Source organism: Tympanuchus pallidicinctus, unplaced genomic scaffold (genome assembly GCF_026119805.1).
Source record: "Tympanuchus pallidicinctus isolate F22 unplaced genomic scaffold, pur_lepc_1.0 scaffold6, whole genome shotgun sequence".
In the NCBI taxonomy this organism is placed as follows: domain Eukaryota; kingdom Metazoa; phylum Chordata; class Aves; order Galliformes; family Phasianidae; genus Tympanuchus; species Tympanuchus pallidicinctus.
Genome location: NW_026294780.1, coordinates 20,370,481 through 20,395,716, shown reverse-complemented (window position 1 = coordinate 20,395,716; position 25,236 = coordinate 20,370,481). Strand labels below are relative to the sequence as shown.

Here is a 25,236-nt window from a genome sequence, read left to right as displayed (position 1 = left end):
AGTGTCACAACTAGCTTCTAAATTGCATTGTTTCTGAGCCAAGTAACAACAAATTTTATTTCAAAGAGAACTTAAAACACGCAGTGAGGTCTGGCAAGTCGAGCAGCACATGTCTTCATTTCCATCTCCTTCACTCCTTCCTTCCTCAAGCAAGTTTCATGGGGCTGACACCTTCTCAATTAGCAGTGATGGACAGAGTTGGCCTTTCTCTTCGCAGTCTGGTTGCCACATCAAGCTACCTGCCTGCTTCTCATGCAAACTCAGGTGGTTGTGATGCTCCTCCCTTTCCTACCCTCTAACGAAACAAAAGCTGGACCTCCAGGAATATCTACCATTGCCAAAGGGAGGTGTAGTTGGAAAGAAATAGGACGCTACAGCATTCCCCCTCTACCATCTGCTTATATCACATCAGTATTCACTTAACAGGTACTATGCTGCTCTTTTTTGAGCCTGTATAGAAGAACTTTTTCTTCATTGCTGCTCTCATTTTTAAAAAGTATTTTTTCTAATGAAGGATGCTGCTGTTGCTATAAGTGTCGTACACACCCTCTTTCTCCTGTTATTCCTAAGACTTTCTTCCTTCAAAAGTCCTGCTTATTCCATCCTAAGAATGACTGGAGAAACTCCTGGTTGCTGAACAGCTGGAGGGTTACTGTTTTGACGATGCATGATAGTACCTAGGCGTGCTGCTGTTTTAAGCCTTCTCCAGCTTAAAGACTGCTTTAAAGGAAGTTCTCCATTTGCCAGTGTTAAATTTACAGACTACATGGACCAGTTCTGTATGTGTGCTGTATTGTGAGCTTTAAGGATAGTAACTTCGTTGCCAGATTCCCATTCTTGGATTAGGTGGTTTCTGTGTAACTAGCAGAAAGCTTGACTGCATTCTTTCATCTCTACCACATTCAATTGTTGAGCGTTTTATCAGTTCAGTATTTTCTAACCTACTGAATAAATGTTTCTTATACAAGATCTCCCAGGGGAGAGTCTTTCCCAGTGTTCATAGTTAGTGTATTGTGAGGTGATCTCACAATAAAGCATCCACTTCTTTTTCTGAGAGGACTCCTGAGTCTCATCTGTCTTTGGATGTTCCACCTGGCTACTTTGATTGGATTTTTTTTCTCCTTACTGCTTGGCTGTTATCTGGGTTGTTTAAACCTGTGTTGTATCTTCCATTTGCCACCAGAGCTGCTTTTCAGCCCTGTGTTTTGCCTTGTGATTTGTGGACTTTTGAGCTGAGTTGGCTGTTCTAGTTATTCTTGAGAATGTCAACCTTTAGTTGAGCTGCTTATCTGGTCTGCTTTATGTGTTGCTGCAGGCAGCTGCATGTAACGGTCTGTTTCCTTCTGATGAGCTACGTGCCAGAATAGCTCTACCTACGTAGCAGCTGATTCCTCCTGTAGACAGGAGACCATATCTGTGGCAGATACCATTTTTTCTAGAACTCTTGTAGTGCTTATATAATTGCCAGACTTCTGCTACTTCCTTTTCCCACTGGATCTGCCTCCTTAATGGGGTGTGCTTCAAAAGGGCAGTAAAACTCAGGTAATCTTTCCTCAGTGTGAGAATGAATAAATTTGTCAGCCACAAGCAAGCTTTTCATGGAAACCTTTTCCCAATTTTTCTGGGAAGTAAGAAGGTGAGAATTGAAACTAAACTTTGAAAACCAAACCTATGATACTATTTTCTACTGAAGTTCGTATCTTTGAACTTTCCTTAATGATCTAATTCACCAATATGTTCTTGAGTATGTATGGTAAGTTGAAACCTGCACTTGCTATTAGTTCACTGCAGTCTTGTTTCTGATTCTGTTCTGAAGTTGCTCCACTGCTTGATGGCACTTGCTGGTTCAAAAAATGGGTTTGCTTCAAGATTCAACCATTCTGTGATTCAGACGATGTTGCTCGGAGAAGCAAAAAATTTTGTTTTTGTTAAACAAAACAAAACAGAAATACAGACTAAGTACAAGAGTAGGCCAATATCTCAGCACTGTTGCTTCCCTCTCCAGCACACCTGAGAGTTTGAGGATGTGCCTCTCCAGAAGGAGCTTCTACATAATTGCATGCTCCAGCTATTCTTCCAGTGCTCATTAAGCCTTTCTGTTAGCTTACTTTAACCCATAAAACAAGCCCCCAGAAACCTAGGCTATTTTCTCCCATATTTGTCATCTGTATCAGCTGAGTGGGCCAGAACCTGCTCTAGAGGAAGAGGGTAGGATGGTAGGAAGGGACATGCAGGAGAAAAGGGAGAGAGCATGGGGCAGAAGTGGCTAGGTTCATTAATTTCCTGCCCCAGTCACTCCTGACACACTTCTAGGCTCTGAGTTTGCTCAGCTAGAGTTTCTGGGGTTAAGCACTTTTCTTGAGTGAATTACTGTTGCTCTCTATCTTCCAATAGGATGCATCCTGAGCGTGGGTAATCTTCAAAATGTGAGTTTGAAAACCTGTGATCCAGTGGCTGTATGCAACAGATTGTTTGAATTCTGCTGAATATGTTTAAAACCAGCTGTGGTTACCTGGGGACATCTATTTTCAATAAGGCAGGGCAGCTGCAATTGCTTCTGAGATCCCTTCATCCTTTGTTTCCTCAGAGATGGGAAATATTTTCCTACAGCTGTTTCAGGCACCAAGGAATGAACAAGCACAAAACCTGCATTAATGCCATTACTTCTGTGTGGTGAAATAATTATAGGGGCTCTTGCAGCTGGGCAGTTGGAGTGTGCTTTGCCACACCATTGTGGCTTGAGTGGAAGAATCCACTTGCCAAATGATCCTGAAAGCAAACACAAAGTTCTTGGTACCTGTGTTTTTCTTTCCTCTAGTACAAGGGATATCTCCTTGGCTGTGGAGCTGCTCAGGCTGGTGTTATGTGCAGATTCAAACATCTTGGCTTGAACAAGGACACCAAAAAGCGTGCTTAATTGTCTATAACTAATGTGGTAAAAGCAGAAAAGTTTAAGCATGGCTTGTTTTGTCTAAAGCAGAGTTGGAACTGGTCTGTCACTCCCTGCAGTGCTGAGAGGCCTAGCAGTGATTTGGCTGTTTTGCCACATACTCAGAAACCCACAGAAGAGTGTTATGTTACTAAGAGAGATGGAGATTATTGTATAGAGGCTGACTTTATATTGCTTAATGTATAATGAATTAATTGTGAAGTTCTGCATCCAGGAGGAGAAGTAAAGGAATCTCCTCCTTCAATCTCAGAGTGTGTCAGAGGGGGACAGTTTATTTCCAAATGTTAGGAGGATGGCTACTTAATAGGTGTAGTTCCCTTCAATCTGCTCCAGACAGACAGGTGTTAGTGATGGAATGTTGTCTGTCAAACACAGCTCAACTGAAGACGCCCTAGCTGAGTTCTCCAAATCTTGCCCATGCTTAATCTACTGCTCTTGGAAACATAGAAAGTTGGCATAAACTCTTCAATATCCTTTTTTTTAGTGGAAGAAATAACTTACTGGATATGGAATGTATTCTGAAAATGTTCTTTTATATATTTCCTGTTAGTAAGTACCTTTGACTATGCAAAATAGAAAGCTCTGATACAAGTTTGTTTCTGAAGAAAATGGTGGGTGCGTATTACTTTATTGTAAAACTTGGCATGTTCTCATTCAGTTAAAATCTTCAAGGTTGGATTCTGCTGTATAGTGTGTGGAGGAGTAATAGAGCTTTTGGAAGAACTGTTTTGATATGGATTGTGTGAGCTTTTGTGAATGTGGTGAGATGTTAACGGATGGGCTGTCATTAGGCACTGGTAATTGTTTCTTGCACAGTTTCACTGTTTCCATGTTTATCATAGAACGCCAGTTGATAAGTGCTGGTATTTATTTATTTTGGGAGAGCTTAAAATGTTGTTACATTTTTATGTTAAACTTCTGGCATTTTCAGTATCAGATACTAGAGTTCTGAACTGATCATTTAGTATGTTACTTGTCTGTTGGCAATGAAGTAGTTGAGGCATTTTTCTGGATGTGATTTGAGTTCTGAGTTGACAAGATTTTGGCATAGAGATCAAGTAAGCATCTTTGATTAGAGAGAGATGAATTTGAAGGTTGGACTACTTGGTGGATAAATGGTTGGATGATCACAACCAGAGGGTTGTGTTCAGTGATTCTATGTCCAGGTGGTGGTCAGTCATGAGTAGTGCCCCCCAGCAGTCAGTCTCTTCAACATCTTTATCAAGAACCTAGACAATGAGATTGAGAGCATCCTCAGCAAATTTGATGATGACACCAAGAGGAGTGGTGCAGTTGATACAACAGAAGGAAGGCTGACATTCAGAGGGACCTGGACACTCTTAAAAAGTGGGCCCATGAGTGTCCAATAAGGTTCAAGAAGGTCAAGTTGTTTGCATTTGAGTTGGAGATAATCCCGGATGTGTACATCTGGAGAACAACTCATTGAGAGTAGCCCCATGGGGAAGGGCTTGGGGATTCTGGTGGATTCTGGTGAATTGAAAGTTTGACATGAGCCAACAGTATTCAGTTACAGCCTGGGAGGCCAACAATACTGGATTGCATCAAAAATGGAGGTGGCCATCAGGGAGAGGGAGGTGATTGTCCCCCTCGACTCTGTCCTCTTGAGGCCCCATTTGGAGTGCTGCATCTAAGCCCAGGGACCCCAACACAGGAGGGATGTGGAGCTTTTGGGGAGAGGGTCCAGAGGAGAGTTACAAAACTGATCAGAGAGCTGGAGCACCTCTACTATGAGAAAACAGAAGAGAAGGCTCTGAGGAGACCTCATTGCAGCCTTCTAGTACTTGAAGGGAACTTACAGGCAATAGGAAAACTTTTTACACCATCTGTGTGGTGATAGGACTGATGGGGTAATGACTTTAAACTAAACAGAGAAGATTTAGGTTAAATGTTAGGAATTTTTTATTCAGAGGGTGGTGAAGCTCTGGCACAGCTATCCAGTGAAGCTGTGTATGCCTCAGCCCTGGAGGCACTCAAGGACAAGTTGGATGGGGACCTGCATTGCCTGAGCTGGTGGGTGGCAGCCCTGCCCATGTCAGCAAGAGTTGAAACTTTCAAACTCAAGCCATTATGCGATCTTATCTCCTGTTAAGGTAAGGAGATTTGCAAGAGTTTGTCCGGAAGTCCTTTCAGCTGAGAAAGTGTTTTTTATGACAGTTAATTCCAGTGTCACATTAGAGAAGATGCTGATGAACCCTATATGGGAATAGAATAGCTGGTGTCACTACGTTGCTTATTGTTTACAATTCAATGGCAGTTCTTCAAAAGTTACACTTGAAACTGAGAAGTGCAGGTGGATTTTGTAAATTCTGAGATTAAAAACATGCATTTATTAAAGACAAACATGTGAGTTGTGATAGGTAAGATTTGCACTAATGCTCAACTGCTGCCCATCTTTGGATATTTTATTTTTAACAAGAACTTGTGTGCATGTGGAAATATTACAGGTCTACAAGATTCCTATAGCAAATATGCTGGATGCAGCCAGTTTATTTCTTGAAACGTTCTTGGATCAGAGCAGGAAATGAACAGTCGCTTTGAATGCCCAGATGACTAGGAAGAGAAAAGAGACATTAAGTGGAGCAAGATATCTCCTAAATGTTTTTTGCTGGAAAGATTCATGCTTGCTAGTGCCATGAATGCAGTTCCTATCCTCTCCTGTGACCTCTACCTTTCCCTGTCTTCTGACAGAAGGTTGGAAGAGGAGGAGAAATAGTTATTCTATATCTCTTCTTCCTCCAGCCTTTTACAGTAGAATGTTGGAAATAGATTGTAGCCTGGAAATCTTAGATGATCTGTAACAACAGCAGAAGTTTTGGATTATCTATCTTGATGAAGATGCTGTGTTTGCTGGTAGACTTGGAGAGGAGGAAGAAGTGGGGAGAGGAGGAAATACATAGTAAAGGTGGTGTTTGCCAGGTTTGCAAATGCCAATATTTTGGCAGAAGCTGGAGAAACAAGTCTTTTCTAGTTGAGTGATATGGAAAGAACAGCTTAATTTCCAGTTGCTATTTGTGTAAGCATTCTTCTTCCACAAAACTTTGAGGTTGGATTACAGCCTAATGAGAGAAGTCTGCCCTGCCTCCAAGTGTATGCAGGCACCGTATTGAAAATGCTGTTGTTCAGATTGCAATCTGCTGCTATTTCTGAAACTATCAGCTCCAGACTTTGTGTTACTATAATTTCAAATATCAACTCCTTGTTTCTCTCCTTTAAAATGTTAATTCCTTTATGTTCTACTCCTTTGGCATTGATGTATGTACACCCTTATGCCTGTCCTTCTGTTCCCTCCTCCCTCCTAGTGCAGTGTTCCCAGCTTTTGAGTTTGTAAGACTGCTGTTCATCAAGACAGTATTGCTGAGTTGCTGAGCTAATAAACTTACTGTATTAAAGAGTTGGGCTGAGATTTGAAGAAGAAAGACAAACAAAAAAAAAAACCTCTACCCCAAAACAACGAAAAAGATGCTTTGCATTTGGTTTGTATGTCCTTGCAGTGAGCTTTTTAGTGTTCCTGTAATACTATCTGACACTCCTAATACATGCAGTATGAGCATACATCAGAAATGAAACACAAGTTCCTGATATAAGTGATGAAATGTTTGCTATTGCATCTGTGTTGTTATTCCATGAACTGCCCATCAGTTGGAAACACCTTTTTTTAATGTATCTTACACATGTCTTAGATCTGGGCAATAATCAATGAAATGGCTGGAAAAAATTGTGCAAAGCCCACGTGCTTGTTCTTTTGATAGTATTATGGAATACCAAAGTTACCTGAGACATGCACACGCTCAGTGATCCATCAGTAATTTTCACTTGAAACAGGTGTGCTGGAATTGCCTTTAGCTCTGCATAGTACTGGCAGTTGAGAGGTTTAAAAAATGCCTGTGTTCATCACTGAAGTCTACTGCTGGCATAGAGAAACAGGAGAAGGGGAAAAGGCAATTTGATGTTCTACCTACATATTGAAGTATATTATGTTGACCAATTTCCGCATCAATATTAGAGAGTTGCCTGAAAGAACTGGGAACATTTCATTTGTTACCTTTTTTCCCAGATATTTAAATATGTTTAAATATGTTAAGTATGTTTAAATATGTAAGAAATGATGGTTCCATTTTAAAGTTTAATTAAGATATGGGTTTCAGGAATGCAGAATGAAATTCTAAACTGTACTACAGCTTAGTGAGCACATCTTTATAAGTTACTTCAGCAGTTATAATGGTGCACTTGCTAACTCTACTTTCTCAAGGAATGTGTCTGACTTTCAAGCTGTAGTACTTCCACTTTCAGCTATTTTTCTTTGGTGTGGCTTTGATTCATACAAATGCTAATTATAGGGGCTTTGAATCTGTGTGTATACATAGCTTCACAAGGTCATACACGTTTTTGAATGAATTAGCTGAAATGCTGCTTATGTTTTGTTGGGGTGTTGCATAAACAGATTATTAGGTCTTCTAAATATTACTTCATTAATAATATTTTTACTCTTTTTAAACTTGAAGGCAGTGATTGCAGTAGGCTGTTGATTTTTAGTTTAGTCTTCTCAAGTTGTATCTGCTTTGTCTTTGCAGGCAGCAGAAGGTGTCACCTTCATCGGACCTGACACGCATGCTATTCAAGCTATGGGAGACAAGATTGAAAGCAAATTGTTAGCCAAGAATGCAAAGGTCAACACAATCCCTGGCTTTGATGGAGTAGTCAAGGTGAGAAACCGTTAGACTACTGTCTGCTCTCTGAATCAGTGCCTAAAACAATGTAGACCTATTGAAGATCTGATGCATAGTGTAATTATAAATTCAACTTCATTTTCAATAAACGATGTAATTAAAATCAACGTAGAGATTTTTACTAAAAAGGGAAGTTTAGAAGAAGGAAGATGAGGAAGAGTGCTTTGTAATAAATTATATAGTAAGGACTGCTTGCATGGAGTCTGTAAAATGTCTTGCTTTAAATTCTATGTGAAGGCAAATAAATGTGTTTAATCTGAGATGTGCCATTTTATCCCTCTAAGTGTCTTTCCTTTTTTTGGATTTTTACTTTGTCTTTAAGTGTTGGTCTCTTAGAAGCTTTCCTGTACTTTTACATATCATCTGTGTTATGTAGGTAGAAGAAGTGCTTTGCCTTTATACCTTTGTGTATGCCTAGATATTATAAAACTTTGATCACCAGCGTTGAAATTTCTTATTGCTGATCTCTTTAAGTAAAATCTTTTTCAGATAAAATTTGAGTAAAACTTAAGAGTTGCAGGAAAGTGAAAAGCTTGTTTCAACAACATTTTTGTTGTTGAAGAAAAGAATGTATTTTTATTATTCTGTTGGCTTCTGTTCATCATAAATCTTATTTATATGAGGAAATAGGAAATTTCAGTGTTATGGGGAACAACTGAATGTATTGATAGAATGCAGACTGTACTTCAAGAAAGGACATATAACTAAATGCTGTTGTCCTGATAGTTGTGTTAGTTAAGTTGGATTTTAAATCCTTAGGAGGGGAAAAAAAAAAGGCCAACTAAATGAGAAAGATAAATATAAAGGGGCTAACTCTCCACGTAATGATCTGTTTTGATGAGAATATGTAAAGAACTTTCCTAATGAGAGTATGATAAAATTCTGAGATGGCTGGGAAGATCAGGATGCATAAGAGAACTCTTCAGTACTTGAGATGGGAATGCCTGATGTGTGTGATGCATATGTGTCTACAATGGGTAAAAGTGCAAAGAAATTTTTCAGTTCTGGAAGGCTGCTTATGAATGCTAGGCCAGCATTCATGGTATTGCTGAAATCTGACAGTATTAAGTTGCACACAGAGTTCCTTGGGCTTTTTGCTGCATGTTTTACCAGTCCTTGTGTCTGTGGTCCTTTAGCATTCATGAAATGTTAGGAGCAGCTAACCTATTGTGCATAAGACCCACTGTGCCTCTTGATATCCTACACAGTATTCTATACATCCTGGCATTATCTTCTGGAAAGTATTTGGCTAGGAGAGGACTTTGACTTAATGATCTGAACCCCAGAAGAGTTTACCTGAAGTGGACTCACTAAATAATTTCAAAATTCTTGTTTTATCACCGCATAAACTTCTATAAAGGTCTGTTACTCTGCTAATATAAAGAAACAAACCTGACAAGGTAGGATAGTGGTTAATTATTTGATAGCAACGTAATCAATGAAACTGTGCCTACGTAGCCATGTCTTTTTTTTTTTTCCTGAGGCCTTTAATTGCGTTGATTTTTTTTTTTGACAATTATCTGAAGTTCCAGACACTCTAAAGGAAGGAATGTAAGGGTTGGCAGTCAGCTGTATTCAATAGTGTTAGTAGATGGTGTTAACACCAAAAGAACTGGAACGTAGGATTAAGCTGACAAATCCAATCCCAGTTATTGAAAGGAGCTGCACAGTAGTTACTTAATCCTGAAGTCTCCATATCGTATCAGTTACACATACCTCAGCCTTGCGCTCCTGATTTTCTGAAGTGTGTTGACAAAAACAGAGCACTCGATTAAAAAGCTGCAGTGCACCCTCTGAATCATAAGAAGGGGAGTTCCATGGGCATTGCCAATATTGCGGTTTGGGTCAGAAGAGGGAGATCTAGATGAAAATTTAAGTTAACCGGTGCTTTGGTTACCAATTCTGTAAAACAGAACTTCCAGTAACTGTGATTTTCATCCTTGCTATGAATCTAATATATATACCTGTGTTGGTCTTCTGATCTCCTTCCTGTGTTAATGTTGAGTTTTGCTGCAATGAGTATCTGAGTAATTAGGTCATACAGGATTGCCTGATCTTCATATGGGTTTAATGTAGTATTTTGCCATTTCAAACAAACAAACAAAAAAATGAAGCCGCGTGGCACCAGACATAATCAAAAGATCAGCACACAAGGAATTGGAGGCTGTCATATTTCTGCCATTCTCTGGGAGATCTGTTATGGTCACAGACCTATGAAGCTCTCAGTCTTTGAGGGCTCTTGGTTTTGAGAAATAGACATTTTGAAGGTTCTGGGCGGGAGTTAAGTGTCTGCATGATACTTGAATTGATTAGAGGTAGTTTCATCTTTGTAGTGGAGTCTAAAGCTGGAAGGAAACTGCATTCATGCCTCTGACAATGCCAGAAGTTAAGAAAGATCAGTTGCATTTGTTCTTTGTGGATGAATAGTTAAAGCAAACATAGAGTAACAACTTCTAGTGCTTCTTTTATTCATCTCAGGGCTGCACTGGAAATCTTTGTTATTTGAAGAGTTGTCTTTATTCAGCTCTTATTAGCTAGTGCTGCAGATACTCGGGTCCTTTATGAATGAATTCCCAATTCTTACTGCTAGTATATAGATGGAGTTGTTGCTACACTCCTGTAATCACACCTTGGAGAAACTGTATAAAGAACAATTCCCAGTGAGTAGAAATTAAATTTTAAGAGGAGGAAGCGCTTCAACAATGTACTGTGAGGTAGGCTGTGAAAAGATATTGAAGAAGAGGATGTTTGTCATTACAGACACAGCCAACTATTCTCATACATACAATCTCTGTACCAAGTGTTAAACAGAATGGAAAGACAAATTGAGAATAGAGGCTGTAGTCTGACAAAGAGTAATTTATTTTGGGTCTGTTGTTCAGTTCCTTGATTGGCTGAGGCAAGGGTTATGCACTGCGTAGTACATGGAAGGAAACTGTCTGTGATGGTATCAGTTAGTGTCAACAAGTGTATTGAAAGGTAGTTCTTAATTCAAGGTCTCTAGCTAGTTAGTTTCCTAAACCTTGCCTGAGAGGGATAATGGTGAAGAGTCTTGGTCAAAAGACTTGGTGTTAACCCACATGACCAGTGGCTGTACTAAAGTTAGGGCTGAGAATATATTGTCTGTAGACCAGTAAAGAGAAATATGTGGCAAGAACAAAATGCAGATTGAGTAATGAGTATGCAGAGATGCTCTGGTGGGAAAAACTGGTAAAGTAAAGAGAAGAAGGTCTATCTGTGTGAGATTGGTTTGGTTTTGTGGCTGGAAGAATATAGCTGGTTGTAAACGCAGAGGATTAATGTCTCTGGATGGCTGCTTGGTTTCATTGTGATTCTGTAATTGATGTCAGGAGACATGCTTAAGCTTTTCAGCAAGGCTTCTTATTTACTGTTTTTCAGTTTCAGGCACCTGTTTTGGTGGTATTCTTAAATTGGGGTGTTGATGTATTCAATGTTCACTGGATGGCTGGAGAGATTGTTAGAAACTGGTTATGACTTGGAGACTCTCTAGACACAATACCCTCAGGAATTAGAAGTATTGTGTAGCTCTTTGTAATTAATACAATATTTTACAGCTGTGGGAGTCTCTTAAACATCTTCATCCTGACATTATTTTATGTTATTTTTTTTTGTCTCCACCTGCTGGTACTTGGCAAGGAGGCATGTGCATGAAATTAAGAGATTAGAAGTTCTTAAAAGTGAGTAAAATTGAGTGTTGTATATGTATTGTATTAACAAAATCAGGAATTTGTAAAAAAAAAAAAAATGTGATGTGGTTTTAACTCGTAACTCATGATTTTTATTAAGTAGTACAATTACCTGAACACTTTTATTTGTACAGTAAAAGTGCTAGAATTATGTATTTCTTTGCAGTCTCCAGGTTATTTTGGGAGAATGATAGCATGCATAATGATGCACTTTTGTAGGAAATGGCAATAAATCAAGGAATGAGGACTTTTTTTTTTTTTTTTTTTTTTTTTTTTTTTTTAACTAAAACCAAAATGAAGTAGTTCAAAATGCTCATAGTGCCACTGTGGATTTGTGTATTTTGGATAGGCAGACTTTAGCCATCTTAACTTTTTAATAGTACTGAAGGTGCTGCTGTATTTATGGAATCTGCAAGTGAAAGGCATGACATTAAATTGTACTTTCTTACAAAAGATCAAAAGTCCGTTATTGGAGTGTGTCAGTTGTTTATGATTTTTTTCGAACTGTTTTTAGAGCACAAGATGTTTTTGTTTTCCGTTTCATAAATACTCTTTGAAGACTAAAGAATTTGAATATGCATTATTTTTTTTTTTGTATCATAGAGTTTGCATTCTAATACATCAGAACTGTTAAAGGAAACAGATGTTTGAGTAGTACAAATTAATAACTGTTCCAGGCAGATGCCTTCAGTTCGTACAAGCTTGAACTGATGCAATTAGCGATTCTGATATGATGGTGCTTTTTTACTGTAGGTGTTGCATACATATATTTAAAAACAAAAATACAGTGGCTGTGCAAAGCTCCCCTGTTTGCAGCCTGTCTTCCTGTGAGCTGCAGTGTATCGGTTAGCCACTTGTTTGCAGGTAACTAAGTGACAAAAAATTACCCTGTTTGTTTGTTTCCCCCCTCTTAATTCTATTTTGCAAATATATGAGTGAATTTGCAAGAGAAAAGAAATGTAAAAGTTTTCTTCCCGACTATAATCGTGGCTCTTCATCAGTCATCACTCTTCCTGCATTTTGTTCAAGAGGCTCTAATTGTCTGCATTTGGCAGGTTTAACACTTCCTGACAGAGAGGCTATTAAGGGGAAGTATTCTCGCATAACTGTCACAGGCAGGAACAAAGAACCTTCAAATTCAATGTGTGGAAACCACTAACATTCTTAAATGACCCTTTTCATGCATTTTATCCCTTTAAGCTAAAATTTGGAGGGTGCAGGGTCACGGAAAGCAGCAAGGTGTAATAAAACAGTAAACCCTGATTATTTTATTTTATTTTTTACTTTTCGGAGTTGGGGGGGATTTTTTGCTAGATTTATCTGTCGACTTAGAAACAATTGTTATTTGGCAAAATCTCATTAACAGATGTGACTGGAGTAAAAAGACTTAAAACTGATGTTGCTTTCAGGACTGCTTTGAACTTAACAAGCACCGATTTGTGGAGCAGACTAGCTAATGAAAGGAAATTAAATTTTCTGACAACTTCCCCTGCCAGCCCCCTTATTCTTCATGGGGCTGTTACTAGGTACTGAAGACTTTTAAAGAGGATTTTGTTTTATTATCGGACATAAATGAACCAGGTATGAACATTGCTTATGTATTTTTTTTTAAAGTTCTGACCTGTGTGCTTTTAAAACGGATTGCCTTGAAAGCTTTAAAAATATCAGGTTTCATTTTAATGTTCATAAGTCAGCCCCCATAGTTTCAGACGCGCTTAGCAGCTGGTGGCTTCCAGACGTTACTGCCTCCCATACAGATTTTTTCATGTATGTCACTGAATAGTATAAATACTAGCAAATTTGGATGGAGTTTTCAAACTTAACCCTTTTTCCTTTGTAGACCCGTGTCAGGGAAATGGGTTGTTAGCAGCAGAAGAAAACAGGGTTAACTATGGCAGGAGAAGAGATCGGGTGGATTAAAAAGTGAGAATTTCTCACGTTTTTGTTTTGTGGGTTTCTAAACAGGTTTTTCTGTATCGTGTGTTCTGTAGCAGGCTGTGGTGGTATGAGTCAGCTGAAGGCAAAGGTGGCATCAACCAGAATTGTTCTAGCTGTCATGCAATAGTAATCGGCAAGCTTATAAGTGGAAACTATTGTATGAATCTTCTCATCTCTGACGCATTTTAAAATTATGCATTTCGGTTCTGTTCTCCTTAGAATGAATAAAACAAACAAACGAATCCGTACAAAAGCGAAGTGCTTGTTTTTCTTCCGTAGACAAGTTTTCATCTTCGAAGAAGTTGTGCAAGATTTTTTTCAGGACCTGACTCGTACCCAAACAATAGAGAATCAACTCCCCCTGCTGACAACAACCAGGAAAACATGACAAATATCTGAGAGTACAGAAACAAGCTGGCGGTGGACAAACTTTAACAATCTAATTTATGGACCATTATTGATTGTAAACTTCTAAATTCTAGCATTAAATTCCAACAACTGCAGAAAATCATTTTGCAATCCCGTCTGTGTTTCCTGTCAGCTGATTCCTCATTGCTTTGAGTTTCTCAGTATACTAATGATGAGGTAGAATTTACATTCCACTTATGGTATTAATTTTACATTCCTCTGGCTGAAAAGGGTCAGAAGGTTGTAAAATCAAACATTAAATGAATCAGAGGAGACAGTAGTGCAATATATGACTGCCCCGAGGACATAGTGCAATGGCTGATGGGATTAACGTTGGGTCTCATTTCCTGCTTTTACAGGATGCAGATGAAGCTGTCAGAATTGCAAGGGAAATTGGTAAGTTCTTAAATTAGCTATGGTGGGATTTGTGTGCCTCTCAGCAGACATGGTTGACTAAATTGTATGTGTAATAAGTAATCCCTATAGAACAAATAATGTTTTAATAGTGCTTAAGTTCCCTGTTGCCTATAAGGCTGGAAGAATCTAGACATTATCACCCTGTCTCTTTAACCATCACATTTCAGCTTTACAGAACAAGTGCAGCCATGATTTGTGGAATGCATATAATATGGGGTAATAATCTGGCTAAAGGGGTTATTTCAAACTGTATCTATCTGCAATTGGACATGGTATTCTTTTTGCAGAAGCTAAGCATGGTGTATTTCTCCTGATACGGAGGCTGACACCGATGATGCTATGATCCTTATTCCTCATCGCTGTGTGCAGTGCACCTAACATGAATATCTCCCACACCACCATCCTTTCTTCTGTGCTTTCCAAAATAAAGTCACTGCTCAGCTTCTGAACATCTTAAAGACTGACAAAAAGAGCAACCAGCAAACTGGCTGGGACTTGTTTTGATGAACCTTAATATGTGCTTAATGAGTTTTGGCTTTTATTAAATAGAGCTTAATATTTTCAAAAATATTTAACCATATGCTTGAAATTACACATGTTCTTAAATGCTTTCCACAAGGAGAATTTAGTGCATTAATAGATTTCTCTTGGTTTTAATTTTTTCTTTGCATCTTCTTGTTAAGAGACAGTAGCCATAAGAAGCTATTTAAGTTCATCTGTTATATATAGTTCCAAGAACCCACTTGAAATATATCTCTGCTGTGCCAAAAGCTATGTCTGTGCCTTACTGCCAAATAGAAACTGGGACTTGCACTGCTGCAGGCGATCCTTCACCACTGGAACACTTTCCCAGTCTGAGTGTAAGCTGCGTTCTTAGCCTGCTCGAGTTCACTATGCTGAAGCTTCTCATGGTGGGCTTGGCTGCCTGGTGGGCCAACACCACCAAACTCAGCATTTCTGTGGGTCAGCCTTTGCCCCTTTTGGGAAATCAGGTAATGACTGATCACCGTCACGCCATCAGAAACAAAAGGAAGAGATTATCAGTCAAACTATTAGGAGAACTGGCAAATGAAATTGGTTTTAGTGCATAAAAAGACATGTATTGTACTATGAATTTATATGGTTCAGTTTCATTGCTGTGGTCAGTTTACTTTTTTTTTTTTTTAACATTTCCTTCAAATCACCTTCAATTCTTTTATGTAGAAAGGCATCTGATGGCTTCCTAGGTACATTTTAAAATTAATTCTTGCTTAATTTTTTTCTAACTTCTAGTGTTCTATTGACTGGTTCCCGTTTTTGATATCAAGCAGCACTTTGGGGGTCATTATATCAAGGCAACCTTAAATCTGCAGATATTAAAGTTGATTACAGATGCCTGGGTGGTGTATTTTTTTTTTTTAGATAGAAAATTCTACAGCCACTGTATGAAAAAGTAGATGTCATGTAGTGAATGAAATTTGTCCCTTCTAGCTTGTTTTCACCCTTGTTGTGACTGACTGATCAGTTTCATTAGCCTTCACTCTCATCGTGATCACAGATCCAGAGACAAGCCAAATGATTAGTAATTTCAGGGGTTCTAAAATAAGATGAATTTAAACTCTCTGTAAGTCTCTGGGTGTATAATGTCCTGTGTATGTGACAAGACACTCAATAATTGAATACTTTAGGATTATTTTTAAATTAACGTATGTAGGGCCTAAGTATTTTAAGAGTCTTAAAGATATATATATATATATATATATATATAAATTCATTGTGGATCATTACTTAAAACTCTAAAACATTGTTTAATGTTCTCACACTGCCACTGTTTTTTTCTGCTTTCTGGCCAAAGATCCAGTAGCAGTAAAGTGACATCAGGGCTGAGACGCATTGCCTTTTATAATTCTTTAACAAGAATTTTATAAGTACAGGTGAAGAAAATCTACCTTTCACCTCCCATTTGAGAAATGTTCTCCCAGGTTTTCAAGTATGAATGCTGCCAAGATACCAGGCTAAGACAGGTACTGGGAGAGGTTCAGGCACACTGCTGTAGAGGCTCCTTCTTAAAGTCGCTCTTGTATTTTTTTTCTTTGTGTGAGCTGTTCTTTTCTTGTTATCACTTCTCACATGCTTAATCACACTGGCTCTTTTCCCATGCTGCTTTTTCCATTTATTAGTTATATGTTGAAAGCTGCCAGCTTCTTGATTTCTAAATCATCAATGAAACTTTGTAAAGTTTACTTTTCTGAATCAATTGAACTTATGTAAGTTGGTGTCTATTTTAAAGAAGAGTTGTGAGAACTTAACACTGTCTCAAAAAGTGTCTGCTTTGTAAGGCAATTTATTGATATTTTTATGGGTCCTTACAAATGATATTAACATTTGTTTGCTTGCCTCTCTCTTCCCACAATGATTCCAACCAATCCTGCAATTTTGACTGCTGCTGAGTAGTGCAGAAATGGTCAGGAGAATGATGAACAACATTTCCTGATCCTGGCATCATGTACTCAATAACTATGCAAAGCTTAAATTCAATGAGACCTTCCTTGGCTTTGGACAGATCAGTCTTTGCTATCAATCAAAGAACAGCTATGTCTAGCTAAGCTCAAATCCCCATATTTTGAGGAAGTTGGCTAATTCTCATCTTTTACAGAAGAGTTCTTCATTTTCATCCTAAAAAGCGGCATGTATCTTTTTAAAACCAAACCATGCTTTCATTTTCTTTTTTTTTTTTTTTTTCTTTTCCCCCATGACTCTCTGGAATCTTTAATTGCCTGGCATATGAGTGTGATCAATGTGTAATGGATATGCATAAGGCTGTGGTGGGGGAAAGAAATGCTTAAGTGTTCCTGAAACTAATTTTAATACCACAGGCCCTTGAATATTGTCCGATAGTTGAACGAAATGAGCTGTGATATATAAACTTAGATATTCTGTGTTATATACTTACCAAAACTCACTGGCAATGTACTTATTTTGCTGTTGAAACTGAGAAACAGTAAATTAAAACTAGATGTTACTTGCAGAATTAAAATCTACATACTGTTTGAGAGACTAATTCTGTTAAACTGAAATTGTTAGCATAAGTTATTTTATTTTATTTTATTTATTTATTTTTTAAGTACATGTAGCATTGGATAAGATAGATTACATGATGGAAATTGCCATAATGCATTTGCCATAATAATAATGCTTAAAACTATGCTTATTTCAGAATTCACAAACATTCTGAGCTGGACAGAATCATAGCATTACCATAAGTGCTGCAAGTTGGGTGGTATTAATTCACTTAAGGTCTCACTTGTTGCTTGAAAACCATACAGAAATTGCTTTTTGCGTTATTTCAAGATTGTCCAGTAGTGTGGCAGTTACCACGGGTCTGGAAAAGTAACTACAACGTTGATAAACTGCTCTAATGTAGATGATGTATATATTGCATTTCATGAAGTTGAATTGGACTTCACTGTTTCTACATGGAATCTAATGGCTGTGTGCATGCCATTTTATCTCTGAATTTATAGAGGCCTTAGAAACCATTGATAAGACTCTGGATCAGACCTGCTGTAGTCTGAATAATCCTATCCCCCTCTGTGGGCAGCTTGAGAGGAAAATGTAACACTGTTTAGCAGACTTCCTTGAATGGTTCTCTTTGGTCTTTACTATAAACCTAGTAAGTAAAGATTACTTTAGACTCTAAAGCATGAAGCTTTACAGAGTTTTGGTTATCCCTGCCTATGTAAACTTGAGATTTGTGCCTTTATATGGCTATACATTATCTTCAATGTTCTCTTGTTCTGTTTCTGCTTTCCTGCCTTCCAGTTAATACTCCTGTGTTTGTTTCTTATGCTTGTATCATGTCTCTTTCTGTTTGAGTCCACTTCAGCCTTTTTAAGCAAAAGATATTTCCAGATCTTGTTGTTTTTAAATGCCTCCTAAGAACCTCCTTCCTTTAAATGACTTTGCAGAGGAGATGGGAAGGATTTATCACTGCCTCTTGACAGGGTGTGAGTAGATCTACATTTCAGAAAAACTGTAAGCATTAGTTAAGCATGTGACAGCAGACGTGACCGTTTCTATTAGGGAACTATATTCAGATGTCCCTTTCTGTCCCCACAGTGTCCTCCCAAGCCTTATTTAGGAATCATTTTCAATTTGCATGGACTGGCTGGCTTTTTCTTGTCAGACAATAACAGCTGGTCGTTTGTTTGGCTTAATTTTATGATTTTCATTAATGGTATTGGGGACCAAAAGTATAAGGAATATTTTGGCTGTCATAGAAACATCAAAAGCTTTCTAGGCATATCCTTAACTTTCAAGTTCCCTTATTCACACTTGGGAGAAAGGTGAAGTTCGCCGATATGAATGAGAGATAGTTTTAGGAAGTTGTTTTGAATTCAAAGCATGCCATACTACAGGATATACAATCGTTACTAAATATGCTTCTAAACTATATAGTATGGTACTATATGGTACTATATTTCTTTTAGCTTTCAAAAAACTAAGATCCTGACTCACACCTATTAAGATATTGTGTTGCAAAAGTGAAACATTACTAATTGTGCACAGTTAGATTTATGCTGCTTACTTTTTTGTTACTTGTCAGGCTGGGAAAAAAAATGCTTTATTTTTAGATAATAATTACACAATGCTTACGATGTTTCTGATGCACACTGCATGGTATCTGAGCAGCACAGCTCTTTGGAGATGCTCTGTTCTTTAAAACAGACTGCTCCAGAAGTGTTGAATTAAGTACAGTTTACTTGTTTACTGAACCTCTTGATTGATAGTTTATGAAGATTTGCTTATTCTTGCTAAGAATTCATTTTTATCACAGGGGTATTTTATTTGTGCTGTAGCAAAGAAACCACTTTCTGTTTCTGAAGAATATGAGCTTAAAAAGGTCAAGTGTTTTTATTCGTGAAATATTTTGTTGTTTGGGAATAATTCATTCAGATTTTTTTTTCTTTTTATATAAATGAAGTAGAAAAAGCAACCTTTTTGGTGGCTTTAGAAATCATTGCACTGACAGCTAAGTCTTGGAAAGAGAAACCTCTCCTCTCTCTGCAAACAAGAAGCATTTTAATAAACGAAGTTATTGTCTACTAGCATTATCGGACATGTGGTCAGTTGTCATGTTTCTATGACCAACTGATCAAAGTTTGAACTTCTGTCTAATTGTTCCCCGCTGTTAGGCTACCCTGTCATGATCAAGGCCTCAGCAGGTGGTGGTGGGAAAGGCATGCGAATCGCTTGGGATGATGAAGAGACCAGGTGAGATGCTGTCCAAAAGCTTGCCTTGATGAATGCTGCAGTTACTGAAGTCCCATAAAGCCACCGTGTGCTGACAGTTGAGCAGATATGAAATGTTAAACAGAAACTGTGTAGTGCTTGTTTTTCTCCTTTTGGTAGAGTGAGTGGTGTATTTTGGTACACTTTAAATTTATTTTTGCTTAAACCGTGAAACACGGCCCATTATTTTGAGTAAAAATGCAGCCCTTGCAACTGCCTTTTTAATCCAATGTCAGACTGTAAATTTGCACTGTAAATAATATTTTGCTGTATGCTTTCCAGAATGCTGATGTATTAATTGTCTTTGTGTTAAGTAGAATGTTTATTGGCCCTGCTTCACAAACATTAATGTGAGCCATTAGCTCTGTTAAAGTTGATGAGACTGATTATTCATGTTTGGAAACAGTGTTTCCAGAATGTGCTCCAGTAGCATAATTCTGTGTTTAAAATATTTGTCTCTGTGAAATGCTGTGCTTTTGCCTGTTTGAAACTGAATATTGGTTTAAACACACTCTTTCATATGTTTTAATGCTTTTCTGACTCCTTAACCCTTTAGGATACTCATTACTGATTGGATATGTTTTATGATCTCCTCTGATGTTACAACAGTAAAGAGCCTGATTTCAACCTCTTGTGCCACTGTTACAAAAAACTCACTGTAGGATTTCTCAAAGATGTGTAATAAAAAAGCCTATTTAATCTGAAAGGGGGTAACTTTCTAAATGTTTTTCTTTCCACATGGTGAAATGAGCTTGAAGTATAATTGGAGTTTCCATTGGTTTAATTTTTAGTTGTCTGTGTAATTTCTCTGGCATGTTTTTTTTTGTTCTCTATCGATTATTTATTCATTTTTTGTTGTTGGTCCTGTCTCAAAACCTGAAAACAGAGATAAAGCTTAGTCACATTAGCTTTATTTTTACAGTGTAATTTTATTGGATAGTATTAAAGTGCTATGAGAACACATACATGGAGTTGTAGTTCAACGGTAGTCACTGATCTTATATCAAGTAGAAATGCTTGTTTTAACAGTTAAAGGTGGGTGGGTGGTGATGAAAGCAAAACGAATGTGGCAAAATACTTGTTTCAGAAGTTGTTGATTAAGAGAACTGATGATAGAAAAGTCTTAATTACATGTGAAATAGAATTTGAAAAAATACGTGGGGTTTTAAATGGTTTGTTGTGTATGTCCATTAATTGCTTTATAAAATTAAGGTTTTTCCTTTCCATGTAAATGAAGCGGAGCATCTGATTGAGTATTTTGAAGGTGACTCAAGTTATTAGTGGCAGGATGTTATCAGACAACTGTAATGCATATAAAGTTGTTGACATTTTCTTGCTGAATCAAAATCCATGTAATCTTCAAACAACAACAACAACAACAACAAAAACCAACCAAAAATAACAACAAACAAACAAAAAACCATAAACAAACAAAAACCCAAGAAGAATGCCCCAAAGCCTGTTTTTCTGCCATTGGCAGACTTGAGAAACCAGTATCTGAATGACCTTGTGTATTTCAGGGCTCCTACATCCAAGATGACTATGGAGGATTCTTGGTAGTATTTTGATGTGGAAACTGGCTTCAGTGTTGCCAAATGGGATGGATTCCAAATGCTGTTTGGGGGGGGGAAAGTTGGCTGTGGAGAGAACTTAATAATGTAATGGTGATGAATGGTAAATAGTAGAAAGGTAGAAGACCTACCTGACTGACCTAATTCATGTTGTTACAGAACTGTTCACGGGGGTAACTTACTAGTGCTTCTTTCACATCTCTTAAGTAGCCCAGGTACTGAAAATTGTTGGATTACTCTAGGAGTTATAACTCCTGCTGTATCTAAGATTTCCACCACATTCAGTTTGTATTTCTAAACAGAAGTGCTAGAATACTGTTTTATTGTACTTGTAACTTTTCTTGAAATAGCTCTTCAAGAGTGTGTGACTATGGAAGGTTGACATGTTCCTCTTCCTCTCTTTGGGGATACCTGCCAATATATTTCTTGATTTCTTCATATCTCAGTTAAATTCACTTTTTTCTTCTAATTTTGAGTTAAGTGCTAGTGTGAAATTTTATATGCAAGTAATGCCTCTAATACAGATCTGAAATTAAAATAACCTTATTATCACTCTAATGTATTCCCATAGCGTTATCTTGGTTTGGATAAGGTGAATTCAGGATGCCCTTTTTTTAAGTAATAGATACACAGTTGAAATTGTACTGAAAATGAAATCCTGATCTCTGAAGAGCAGTTTACCTTGAATTAAGGTTTGTATGTGTAGCCAAGGAACTGATGCCTAAAGTTCTGCTTTTTATAAAATTTTCTTGTATTGCTAGAGTTAGACATATTTATTCTTTATTATTTGTTATTGTATTTATTATTTATTATTTATTATTATTTGTTCTGGTATATAAAGACCTCCTATACTTGTATCCTAGAAATTCCAGTCTGAAAGTGCTTTCCAAACACTAGGTGTTACCAAAATATATGTTTCCAAATATCTAGGTGTGTCTAATCGAAGTGTTCCCGCTCTGGCAGGGGAGTTGAACTAGATGATCTTTTGGTGTTGTAGGTCCCTTCCAATCCCTGACATTCTATGATTCTGTGATGAGAATAGAATAATCCAGTTGGAAGGGACCTACAACAGTCATGAAGTCCAACTGCCTGACCAGTTTGGAACTAGCCAAAAGTTGAAGTTGAAGTGTTATTGAAGACATTGTGCAAATGCCCTTGAACACTGATGGGCATGGGTCATCAATGGCCTTTCTAGAAAGCCCTTTCTAGCTTTTGACCATTCTCACAGTAAAGAAATTTTTCTTCATGTCCAGTCCTAACCTTCTGTAGTGCAGATTTGTGCTGTTCCCACACTTCTCATCATGTCTGTCCCACTCATGGTCCTCCAATTCAGAGGACTCGGCAGCCCAAGATCCATTGTTAGCATTAAAACTGAGGCAAAAAATGTACTGAATACCTCTGCCTTTTCCTCATTCTTGTTAGATGACCATTTGCACCAAGTATTAGTCCTTGTTTTATTTAGGCCTGCTTTTGCTGTGAACATACTTAAAACAGCCTTTGTCTGGTTTTCTGACACTACAGTGGCCAGTATCAACTTAGACTGGGTTTTATCTTTTCTTATTTTCTCCCTGCAGATGTGAACTGCAGTTCTGTAATCTCCCTATGGAGTCTGACCTTGCTTCCAGAGGTCATATATTTTCTTTTCCTGTTCAAATTCCCCCCTCTCTGACAGATCTTATTTTAAATCTCCCTCAATCAATCTTGCCAGATTATGAGCCAAGAAATGTTCCCCCCGCCAAAACAGGTGTCCCGTCAGGTCCCAGCAGACCTCTTGTCTCAAAGGCTTCCATGATTATAAAACTTGCACTATAAAACAATCTCACACTCGCACTTATAACTAAGTCTCTGGCTTCACAGCTTCAAATGGTCTGCTGCAAACTTTGAAAACGATTTCACTTTAGGACACTAAACCTGTTCTTAGGAGAGGACAAAGTTTTGGGGTAAGGTTGTGATGAACTGTTACGTACAAAGGTATTTAAGTGAACATATAGTTCCAGGATCAGAAGTCACTGCATCGGGATTGCTTATCCATATGTTCAATTCCAAAAATTTATTGATAAAAATTATTTTTTTTTCTAGTTAGAAACTTCAGCTGCAAACACAGTAGTCATGGAGTTGGAAATTTGTGCTGAATTATCTTCTAATGATTCCCTTTTGAGAAATTTGGAGCTTTGTGGTGCTTCCTCTTTTGTCTCAACTTTTTCTAGTTATTGAAATCTTGCGTGAACACTAATTAAAAAAAGAAAATGGGCACTATTCTCTCTTACAAGTGTTTGGCCTACAGATTGCTCTGTGGAAATGAGTGTGTATAGGTTTGGCCTTCAGTCTAGACCAGATATACACTGTAGAAGTGTTCAGGTGAAGGGAAGGAGTGAGACTGGATGAGTGACAAGCAGTCACCTAAAACATTTTTAAAAATAGGTTTTCGTCCCAACTGCATGAATAATCATTTATGTAAGTTGCTGTGATCAGATCATTTAACTTTTTAAAATTTAATTTGGAGTCGAGTTGAAGCAATAGAGTGATTTTTATTCAGTGCAAACTCAGACAACATTTGAAGCGTTGGTTGCATGTCTTACTGGTTATGTTTTAGAAGGATTCTACTGTACTAATGATTATAAAACATCTGTTTTTAAATATGTCCCTTCAAATTCTGGCCTCGAGAAAAGACTGTTTTCTTTCACTATTTCCTGATACTGGAAACAGAAATATTACATGATGAGTGCAATTTTTAACTATTTGGAAGTCAGTCTGCTTCCAAATAAAGTGACTGTTTTAAATAAAGTAGCAGTGCTGATCTCGGAGCTGAATGCAAAACAGTGACAAGAGCCATCTCATTTCAGACAAACACAGGAAAGCTTGTGGCAGGATCAATAAGTACTTTTGAATAGCTTAAGCTTTAGCATGAATAACTGTGCTGTAGGGAGAGAGGAAACCTGAAAGACATCCTGTTCTTCCTCATAGAATCATTCATGTTTTAAGGGATGTAGAAATTCTCATCAAACTTCTTGATAAGAACTGAGTCAGCACTGTATTTGAAGCATGCTGCTTCGAGTTTTTTCTAGTTGGGTCTTGGAAAGGTGAGATTTCACAGTCTCTTTGAAGATCTGCCTCTATTGTCCAGGTTCAACAAGCCTTTCGCAGTCTGCCTCTCCTTGTGTGGTCTACCCGTCTTGTTGGCTCCCCATGGACCTCATCGCAGCTTATTGATATTGTTTTAGTTCTAGATGGGTCCAAAACTGGATGTAGCATTTCAGTTATTGTCTAGTGCAATGAATGAAAGAGAACGAAAGAAAGTGAGTAATTCCAGTGGAACCATTGCTTCTACTGGCTCTGCTGCAGCTGATACAGCCCAGTATCCAGTTAGACCTCATCACTGTCAGAGCACAATGCTGACTTGGGGGTTGTGAACTGTGATGCTAGGGATCTTAATCTGGTAGTCAGCTCCACAGCCTGTGCTGATACAGGGAGATTAGTCTGTGCTAGGTACAAGATTCTGCATTTGTTCTTGTGAACTGTAAGATATCTATGAACTTGCTGAGGGCTTCAGTCTGTGGCGGTGCTGTGTGAGGAGCAGCTTACTTGTAGTGGGGCTTTCCAGTGGGATTGCTATGAGTCTCAAGGGGCTGTTGTCTGTGGAAAAGGCAATGCTTCAAATGTGAGTTCTCTTCTACTCTAAACTTTTTCTTATATTTGTAGAGGATCAGACCATCTCCTCTTTGTTAGGATAACCTGTTTAAGGAAGGTTAAGTGTTTATAGTAATTTGATAACAGAGGGAGCATGTTTGCACAGATCTGTAAAATACAGACCAGGTCAGAATACCTGTGCAATTTCTGCTATGTGTAATTTGAAAAAAACTTACAGATGGATTGGATAATTAAGCACCTGATTTTTTTTTTTAACAAGTACTGCAGATTAGATTTCTAATTAGCACATCAGTGAAGGAAAAACAATCAATTGTGCATAATACTGTCTGATAGAATGCTTACAAAAGGAAACAGAACCTTTGATATAGAAGTTAAAACGGCTCCAAATCTGTATGACTGCTTGTTACATCACATTATGTTTTTTTGGACAGATTGGCTAGTGTACAAATCCACAGTTATCAATGTCTGTTTGTAATAAGTAATTTAATATATTAAATTATGAATTTATGAGAGATTGCACATTGAAAATAATCACTCTTAAAATTACAAAACATATTGTTTTGCAGTTTTGAAAGAAA

General features: G+C 37.8%; 1 protein-coding gene across 2 annotated transcripts in view; it reads left to right on the top strand.

Moving 5' to 3' along the window:
* Positions 1–25,236, top strand: part of PCCA (propionyl-CoA carboxylase subunit alpha) — a 263,757-nt gene that overhangs the window by 67,515 nt on the left and 171,006 nt on the right. For both annotated transcript variants that reach the window (XM_052705911.1, XM_052705910.1), the window contains exons 7-9: positions 7,543–7,674; positions 14,111–14,147; positions 19,343–19,421. In XM_052705911.1, coding sequence (XP_052561871.1) covers positions 7,543–7,674; positions 14,111–14,147; positions 19,343–19,421 — 248 coding nt within the window. The remainder of the gene's footprint in view (positions 1–7,542; positions 7,675–14,110; positions 14,148–19,342; positions 19,422–25,236) is intronic.